Here is a 9,990-nt window from a genome sequence, read left to right as displayed (position 1 = left end):
TTTGCTTATTGGTCGAGTTGTGAGGATTTTTGTTTTCTTTATGTTGAGGTGTAATCCATACTGAAGGCTGTGGTCTTTTGATTTTCGTCAGTAAGTGCTTCAAGTCCTCTTCACTTCAGCAAGCAAGGTTGTGTGATCTGCAGAACACAGGTTGTTAATGAGACTTCCTCTAATCCTAAGGCCCCTTTCTTCTTCATAGTCTAGTTTCTCGAATTATTTGCTCAGCATACAGATTGAATAGGTATGGTAAAGGATACAACCCTGATACACACCTTACCTAACTTTAAACCACGCAGTATTCCCTTGTTCTATTCAAACGACTACCTCTTGATCTATGTACAGGTTCCTCATAAGCACAATTAAGTGTTCTGGAACTTTCTTGAGAGATAATTCCCCATAGAAAGGTCCCCTGGCAAATAAATTTGGGAAGCACTGTGTATATCTCTACCTTTCAAGGATACACAATGCATATCAGCATATTAAAGGGTCTAAGAAGTGCTGTTGTAAAGAAAGCTATTAAACTTTCATTATTGAGGTATTTCCTAAGCTAATTTAAACGTAGAACATTTCTTACTATGTAATTCTTATTAGCATCCTGCTGAATGCGTGTTCTGGGTACACACTTTGGGAAGCACTCTGGATAACTTTACTATTTTGTTCTCCTTACACTCTCTGAGAAATCTCTTCTTGCCACCTTCACCCACCTTAGACTTCATAGCTTATTCTTCATTATCTTCCCCTCCACTTTGGCATCCATATGTTAAAGCTCCATCCCTGCTAGCAACTTTCTTTGGCCAGCATTACGGTAACACTTTCTGTCCCTCAGAGTCCCTGGGTGGTACAGATGGTAACACATTCGGCTACAAACTGAAGGCTTGGAGGTTCGAGTCCACCCAGAGTCACCTGGGAAGAAAGCCTTGGTGATCTCCCCGATGGCACACAGTTCAGCTCTGATATCATGGGGTCACTGTGAGTCGGAGTCCACTCGATGGCAGTTGGCACTGACTCTCTCTCTCCAGACACAAGATGCAAATGTCCTTGACTTAGGGTGGACCAAAGCAGGAGGTTGCAAACCTAAATAATTAACCAGTGGAAAATGAAAATGTAATAAAGATGTTTTCATAGTAGAAGAGGTACGGTTAGAGCTGGGTTTTAGGAATGGTGAAAGAGTGGAACTACTCAGGAAAATAGCCCTGTCCCTATTTACATAAGTCCAAGTTCATATTACTTAATATCACATTCAAGACCCATCACAACTTGGTCAAATTGATCTCCCCATCTTGACTTTCTGCCACATCTCCCATGCTGTCTACCAGCCTCACTGAACCACCGTATTCCCACGTACTGTCGCAATCACTGCTCCACGCGCTAGGTCTGCCCTCCCTCTGCATGCAGTACCCTTTCCCCTGCAGCTGGAAAGAACCAGCTCCAGTGGGAATTCTTCCTCGATGGGATCACCCTCCTCACGTTGCAGAATGTGTTGTTTCATTTCTCCTGCATCCATAGTACTGTGCTAACCTCTAGTCCATTAGCACGTAGCGTTTCCGATACTGTTTTTATCTGACTCATCCTGAAGCCCCAGGGTGTGAGTACCTTCTGTCCGCCTGTAAATGCGGCTCTGTTTTTCCTCCTGACCCTTCTCCTTTCCTTGGCTAAATGTGCACCCTGCTAAGAGCTCGGTCAGGTATCATCTTTTCCTATAAGCCTTGCTGAACCTCCCGGGAGTGAGCACAGGAAGCTCCACCATGTTCATCTTGATATCCTGGGTACCAGGAGCCCTGGTGGTACAGCGGTTAAGGGCTCATCTGTTAACTGAAGGTTGGCGGTACAAACCCACCAGCTGCTCCATAAGAAAAAGATGTGGCAGTCTGCTTCTGTAAAGATTAGAGCCCTGGAAATCCTATGGGGAGGTTCTATTCTGTCCTATAGGGTCAGTATTAGTCAGAATTGACTCCATGGCAATAGGTTTGGTTTGGATCCTGGGTACCTAGAAGAAGCGACTGAAACATAGCAATTTTTCAAATAAGAGCCTATTGAAAAATATTGTTAGGTCGGGTTGTGGCAGTGAAAACAAAAGGAAATAGAAATGTAAGATTTTGTGGAAATACATTTTCACCATCAGGAAATTTCATAACCAGTAGTTCTGCTTCTGGGAGAGAAGACAAACCACAAAGAATAAGGATGACAGCTCTGCAGTATCTATTCCAAGTAGCGGTGGTATAAGAAGTTCAGGCCCCCGCTTAAAGCCTTAGTTTATATTCCAACTTTTTGTGACCTTGCTCTCCTGCTTCATCTCCAGCCAAAACGCATCTGCATATTTTGACGAATCTGCTAATAAACTTTCTAAGCAACCACTTATTGAAGATCTACTTTTTACTCTTTGTGCATTATATATTTTGATAATCAAAGCTCTTTTATTGGAAAAGAATATTACAGATAAAGGAACTGAGGGTTAACCAAGCGAAGTGACTTACCTAAAGTCAAACAGCAAGTATGTGCAAAACGAAGGTTTTTTTGGTTGGGTGGGCTACAAAGTCATTCATCTCTCCTGCGATAGTTTCCCTAGCCTGGGAAGACCCATCATTAGACGAATTCCACACTTTCTAAGAAAAAACTGAAGAATCAAGAAAAATAGTTTTCATGAACAGTTGACAAATTTTCAGGCATGATTACATTTACTATTAATTCTATTATTTTTTATTATTGCTGTAAAAGAATTTCTGAGAGTAGAAACAAAGTTAAAGATAATAGTAAAGGTTTTTTATTTGCTCATACAATTCAAGAGTTGGACAACACATAGCATGAGACTGAGCGTTGCACCTGAGGTGAGACCAAAAAAACAAAGCCATGGCTGTAGAGTCGATTCCAACTCAGAGACCCTATAGGACAGGCTAGAACGGCCCTGTAGAGTTTCCAAAGAGCGCCTGGTGGATTTCAACTGCCAACCTTTTGGTCAGCAGTCATGGCACTTAACCACCACGCCACCAGGATTTCCTGAGTTTAGACAATATGGGTTATTTATAGTCCGAGGGACAAAGAAAGCCAGGGAAGTCCAAACGGTTGCGATGAGTCTTTTGGATATTTACCAAAATGTCTCTTAAAATCCTTTCTTCTTCGGAATTGTGTTTGGCTAAGAAGACAAACAACACAGGCGGAGCGGGAGGGCGATGGTCAGAACCTGCTGAGCAGGCCCTCAGATAACCAGGCCTCTGCTTGTCTGGAATGCAGGAGTTAAAGAGCAGGAGCTGTTGATTATACATCAATCCACAGAAACAAGCTAATTACTATTTCTAAAAGTTAGGTTACTTATCTTAAAACCCTGCCCTGTGAAACCAGGTAGCGGCTGTGCTCTTTAGGCTGGACACAAGTGCTCCCTCTTCTTTTCAGCTTGGGCCACCATGTCGCTAACACTTTAAAGAGCATTTATTATGTGCCAGGCACTTTTCTAAGCCTTTGTCATGTATTAACCCCTTTTATCCTCACAGTCTAGTAAGTTACTATTATTGCCTTCCTTTTATAGATGAGGAAACTGAGGTACAGGGGTTGCCTAACTACCCAAGGTCAACCATCTGCTACTTGTTGGAGTCAGAATTTGATCCCAGCCAGTCTGACTCCAAAGTCTTAACTTTAAAATTACTAAAATACTATGAGATATGTCATTGACAGTGTCATCTAGAAACATACAGGTTGAGTGTGAGAAGGCCTATCACTACATCTTTAGTGATAACATTTAAAATGATGAAGAAATACACAATGCATGGACTGTACCCACAGAACATAAGGGGTAGCTGCCATTTTAGCTTGGTGATAATAGCCAAACCATTTGTTGTAGTTCTCCACCGTAGCAGCCACTGCTATAGAGATACTACTACCCAACGGACACCCAACTGTGGAGAGCAGGCTAGCTGAAAGCTAACGAAGAAGTGAACAATATTTGAAGAAAGGAGATAAAGAAGATGAAACCTAGAAGAAAAAAACAACTTTATCAACAGAAGAACTGGCACCAACTTAGTCACAAACAAGGACTTATCAATATCAACCAAACGGGCTCAAAGAGCTCCAGCTGCATTGTAAACGAGGTCCTATCAACACCAACCAAAAGGGCTCAGAGAGCCCCAATGTGTATAAAAGAAGAGACACTAAGACTCAACTTTGCTCAGAGCATATCAGAGCCACCCTCTTTCGGACAGTGGAGAGGCGGTATGAGACCCCTCACCCGCCAGAGGATTCTCTGTGCAAGAGGTTGATCGACCGAGGTCCCAGAGCCAGCTGAGTTTGGAAGTAAGGGCGTTTGGCCTTCGAGCCAAGCCGGTCTCTACTCAGTCTGAAGGGAAGTTGATCCCTCTGCAACCCTAGCTTGACGAAAGTCTGATATAGTGCTCCTGAGCCCAAGGGGACAACATGATCAAGAGTGACAGAAGTGTCTGGACTTTGGACTTTGGAGTTTGTTTGCGGTAAGCTTGCTTGCTCTCTTTCTCTCTCTTACCTTTTTGGTGACTGAGGCCTCTGGCATCCAGAGTAGCCAAGAACCTATGTGCTTAATAATTAATAAAGACATTGTGGAAAGACACAAATCGTTTGTAGTAGTCAATAGCGACCCCCTCCTCTCAACACCCCACCTCTTGTTCTTTCTTGACTATAGATTTCTAATTTCGTTAAGATGACAACATATTCACGGAAAGTGGGTCCTCTCTCTAACAACGGGGAATGCATCGTGCTTTCAGAGCTTGGTAATTCCGTTTCCCTTTGCTGACGACTGGTTTAAGGATAGACTGAGCTAGTTCTGGCCAATGACACTCGATGGGAAGTCATCCTGAGAAGCTTCTGGAAAGTATTTTGTTCCTTAATGAAAAAGAGAAAGACAGCCGTGCCCATTCTCCTTGCTTTGAATGCAATTATTTGAGGAAAAGATGGTTGGTGCTGAGGGCAAGGTGCCATCTTGGGACCACAAGGAAACAAGCCATGATACACTGACAACAATGAATGAACAAAAAGAGAGAAAGGTCACGAGTCCCTGATGACATTGCTAATTCACTGCACCAACCTGGGAAACAGCTAACTGTGGGCTTCTTACTCTGGGACACACTTAAGCATCTTGAGTGCTTAAACTACTGTTAGTGAAGGGTTCTCTACCTCATCTGTCTGGTTCTCTACCCTTCCCACTACCCTGTATCTCCTACTATAAATAATAAACAAACTCATAGTCTATACTCATAATCTCTGTGATCTGAAGCTGCTTTTTTATCAGCTTAAAATTGTTCTTCTTCTTGTTTTAATATTTTCCCTCAATAAAATCCAGAGTTCTTAATCAAATATGAAGAAAATTTTCCAAAGGTTTTGTGGAGATTTTGATTGTTTTATTATTAAACCCAAATAACACATATTTATTTGAAAATACCCAAACAGTACCAAATGAATAAAGTTGGAAGTAAGTGTAGCTATAATTTCCTTCCAGATCTTTTTCTCTGGGTGGTCATCAGTAGAATCCGGTGTCACATGTACTAAAAGCTAACATCTACTTAGAGCTAACCATGTGCCACTTTTCTGATCTAATTATCTCACACATGTTGATTAATGTAACCGCCACAACGAGCCATTATTTGAGGTAGGTACCATTATTGTCTCTGAATTACAGTTGAAGGAACTGAGGAACAAAGACAGCCTGGGTGTGGCTGAGTAGTAGAGACAGAACAGGAGCCTGGGCTGCCTGCTCCAGAGTCCACCACATTGCAGTGCCTCCAAGTGGCACATAGTAAATATTTGTCCAATCAGTAAATGTCTTTCATTATTCGAAGTTATAAATATATTATAATCAAATTTGATAGTCTTTTTTTTTCTTTATAATTTCAGGCTTTGGTGTCATGCTAAGTGAGACCATATAACTGCTTATATGGATTAATTACACCGGTTATTTGTTTTAGCTTTCATGTTTCCATAACATAGCATTTCCCCATAGCAACATGGCCATAACTTCCTAATGCTTTTGCAGTAACGTAGCCAAGCATTTTTGTAAACATCAAAAAAGCAATTGATCAAATTGTACATTAACCGATACCAGCAGGAGAATTTAATCACATCTCCGGTAAACTCCATCTGAAATAAACACTGCCACATTAAACAGTGACTTACTGTATTTACTTTCATTTTATTAACCCGCTTGAGCCAGGCCATACGGCATATCATCTGAGACTCCTGTTGGGGAATGACACGCTCCTGGTAATTAACAGGGAAGCTCGGTGGCATCTAATATCTCTCTGAAAGGCTGTTGATGGATGAACAATGTGCACAAAAGACCTAGCATCTTGGTAAGAATCGCTTACCATGTTCGCAATTATAGGACGTTTTCAAAGGACCTTCAGACAAAAGAATCGGTCATTCATTGTCTCTTCTTCTGGAGACTGGCTGGTGGGAATGCTGCGTCCACTACTAACAACGAAGGTTTTCCTCACTGCTTCGCCTGATTGTCATTCTGTTGTAGCTTTGAGACAGTTACGATAAGAAGTTGATTATCCCGCGCTGAGGGAAGAGAACACCTTTTTCTTTGCATCTCAGTGCTTTACATGATCTCGAAGCAGAAAAGGTCCAGCTAATTTTGTTGGTAGTTGAATGCTGGAAAGGGGCCAGGACAGAAGGTGGATATCATAGGCGGAAGGCTGGTGAGCTGTCTCCAGGAAAGCTCAGGGCACAGCCTTACAGTGGAGATTCACCATGGCTAAGAACCCAGTTTGATCAGCCTCTGGAAACTAAAACACACAATCCCGAAAGTTTGTTTATTCAATAACAGACATGTCCATCCCCTTTCCCTGCCCTAAATCAGAAAATACATCTCTTGAGATCAAAACAGAAAGCTTCCTCCAAACATTGTTGTTGTGGTTAGGTGCCCTTGAGTCTGTTCCAACTCACAGAGACCCCACATAAAAAAAAAAATACAACAGAACAAAACACTGCTTGGTCCTGCGCCATCCTCACAATCATTGCTGTGTTTGAGCCCACTGTAGCAGCCACTGTGTGAATCCATCTCATTAAGGGTCTTCCTCTTTTCCCCTGAACAGTAATGGATAAATACTGTCAATATCTTAGTTTTTAACCTTGCTCAAAATTGACACCGTACCCTTCCAGGCATTTACACTCACACTCTTTTCCTTTCACGTACATTTCTCCAGAGGAAGTAAAAAGCAGCTTAATCTGCTTAGTAAAAAACAAAGCTTCATACTTGTCTTCGGGCTTTTGTATCCAGTTAGTTCGATTGTAGTTTGGGTTTCGGTTATAAAGTCTCCAGGTTCACTCCAATAGATAATTAAACATTTACACTGCCATTTGAATTTTACTAGCTTGCCTCTTTTTTTTGCCTCACAGATCCCAACCTCCTTTCTAAGTTCTTGAATGAGGCACCTCGCGGTTGTTCTGTAGGTCGTCTACAGCGGCACACGGAGAAGACACTGGGATGGGGGAACTGCGCCGCTGTTTGAAGCCCTGGTGGCGCAGTGCTTAAGACCTTGGCTGCTAAACCAAAAAGGTCAGCAGTTCAAATCCACCAGCAGCTCCTTGGAAACCCCATGAGGGCAGTGCTACTCTGTCCTACAGGGTCGCTATGAGTCGGTACTCTGTCCTACAGGGTCGCTATGAGTCGGTACTCTGTCCTACAGGGTCGCTATGAGTCGGTACCGACAGGACGGCGCCAAACAACAACGATCTGTATACACCTTTTATACTCACCTCCCATCATGTCCGAGAGCTGGCCATCTCTCTGACCCTGGCACATTCGACTTTGTCAGACTAGATAAATTCCAGAGCCTTTTGGAGTCAGGATAATCTTTCCCACCGCTATGCCCAAATCCCTCCCTACTCAGCGGAGAGCCTGGCGAACCTGGTGACCCTCAAAGAGAGATGGGGAAATTGGAAGACTGTTCCTTTAAGGCCTGAATCCAGGAGGGGAGCCGGTATCTACTGTGGGCACAGCCCGGAGCAGCAGTCCGCGGCCCAATTAGCAGTGAGCTTAGCAGGGTTTTTGTTTAGCTTAGCAACCGCCCGCGCGTCCCCGGGGCCCGTCGGGGTGGCTCCTGCCGAGCCGCTGTCTCGGCTCCAGCCGGGTGCGCTGGCAGCCACGCACGTCGCCTCCCCGGGCTGCCGGACCCTTGTCCCTCGGGGCACGGGAGGGCTTGCTCCCCCGCAGGGTGGCCTGCGCGCACACAGCCCTCCCGAGCGCACGGGCGGCGGGGAAGGTCAGTCCGGGCCGGTGCGGGGCTGCGGCGCCCCGGGTGGAGAGACAGCCGGGGGTGCTTGGGGCTCCCGGCTCCGCGGCGCGTGGGGGTCCTGCGACTCTCGCCCCTGCCCAGGGCCGCCGCGCCCCTGTCCGGGTGCATGGGGCCCCGCCGCCGGGCTCTCGGTGGTCTTGAGATTCCGGCAGCAGCGGGGACATTTCCAGGGCCGAGGCATGAAGGTCGCTGTGTTGGACCTTGGGTCTTTCTTTGCCAAAATCTTCAAGACCTCGACGGCGCCTCCGGCGGTCCCCTCGCCGGTCGCCTCCTCCAGCCAGTCCGGGGTCGGGGCCTCCGCAGGGCCGCTGGGCTCTGGCCCCGACACGTCCCGGAGCATGGCCCCGACCCTCACCCCCTTTCCCGCCCTGGTTCCCGGCTCCCCCTCGGTCTGGCGGGAGCCTCCCGCCGCGCTCCGTCCTGCGCTCACCGCCTCCGGCCTCAGGGCCTCGGCCGCCAGGCGCGCGGCAGAAGCAGTGGGGGCAGCCCTCTCTCTGCCCAGTAGTCCGAGAGCCGCCAAAGCCCAGCCCCTGCCCCAGCCCCTGCCCCTGCCCCTGCCCCTGACCCAGCCCCTGCCCCTGCCCCTGCTCCCCGCCACCGAGGGCTGCAGCGCCACGGGCTCCCCCGCTCACCTTGCGGCCTTGGCGCGGCCAACCCCGGGAGCCGGCGGGGTCTGGGCGGCGCTGCCGTCCCTCGAGGACGTCGCGACCACCACCACCATCAGCAGCAGCAGCAGCAGTTTAGCCACGAGCCCACGGAACCTCCGCCAGCCTGGCTGCGGAGAGCGAGGCCCCAGCTCTTGGTTGCCCCCCGGCACCGGACCCAAAACCCTGTTCTTCACCCTGCCGGACATCGGCGAGGAGTGGGCCTCAGACAGTGACTCCGAGGATGGCGTAGAAGGGTGAGTAGGCGCAGGGTCCAGGGAAGTCTGTTTCTCTCGGGGACCTGCCACCCCTCGGTCTGCCACATCCACCTTGCCAGGCGCCCGCTGGAAAATCCGCTGTTTGCAATTCTTTCCAGTGACCACTCTGGGCGCCCTGCTGGCAGTTTTCCAGGGTCCTTATTCTTTGGCTTCCCGGTCTTTTCAAACACAAACTGTGACACCCGTTTGCTCAGTTTTCTGAGTTAATGCTCTGCTGTTTACCAGCAGAGAGGGAGGGGAGAGGAGGCAGGACTTGAAGGAAAGGAGGACAGAATTTTGTTTCTCTTCCAGCTGAACCAGGGACGCTTAGGTCGCTTGTTAGTCTGACTTTCTCAAGGACTTTTAAAGGAGCCCTAGACCCCTTCCTCCGCCGCAGAATATGGCAGGTGTGTGGGGTAACCGAATACACACGTTGGCAGCTGTGATTTTGGGACTCAGTGTGCCTTTCTCCTTTCGGAGGACCAGTCTCAATTCTTATAACAATGGAATGGGCTTGCTTTGTGCGACAGCTAGTTCATTGACATATACATAACGTCATCTGACACAAATGGAATTTGTAATCCTTAGGATGCCGTGAGTCAGAATCCACTGGAAAGCAGTGGGTTTGTGTGCTCATTTACCTCCAAGTTCTTAAATTCTTGCTAGAGCGCCCTCGGGTCCTCTAGAAACCTTGGCTGATTTGGTTGAAATGGTTCCATTTGGGATTGGAGCATACTTCCCTCAAGACACACACACACACACACACATATTCACACACAAACACACATGAGCACGCACACACACCCATTCCCACACATACATACACCACACACA

At 47.0% G+C, this 9,990-nt stretch overlaps 1 protein-coding gene across 2 annotated transcripts in view; it reads left to right on the top strand.

The window, feature by feature from the left end:
* The first annotated feature begins 8,073 nt into the window (after positions 1-8,073).
* The window catches only part of FAM149A (family with sequence similarity 149 member A), a 63,890-nt gene continuing 61,973 nt past the window's right edge, over positions 8,074-9,990 (top strand). For both annotated transcript variants that reach the window (XM_049865283.1, XM_049865284.1), the window contains exon 1: positions 8,074-9,156. In XM_049865283.1, coding sequence (XP_049721240.1) covers positions 8,435-9,156 — 722 coding nt within the window. In that variant the 5' untranslated portion in view covers positions 8,074-8,434. The remainder of the gene's footprint in view (positions 9,157-9,990) is intronic.

The sequence above is a fragment of the Elephas maximus genome, chromosome 22 (assembly GCF_024166365.1).
Source record: "Elephas maximus indicus isolate mEleMax1 chromosome 22, mEleMax1 primary haplotype, whole genome shotgun sequence".
In the NCBI taxonomy this organism is placed as follows: Eukaryota; Metazoa; Chordata; class Mammalia; order Proboscidea; family Elephantidae; genus Elephas; species Elephas maximus.
This window is presented reverse-complemented; position numbering and strand designations above follow the sequence as displayed.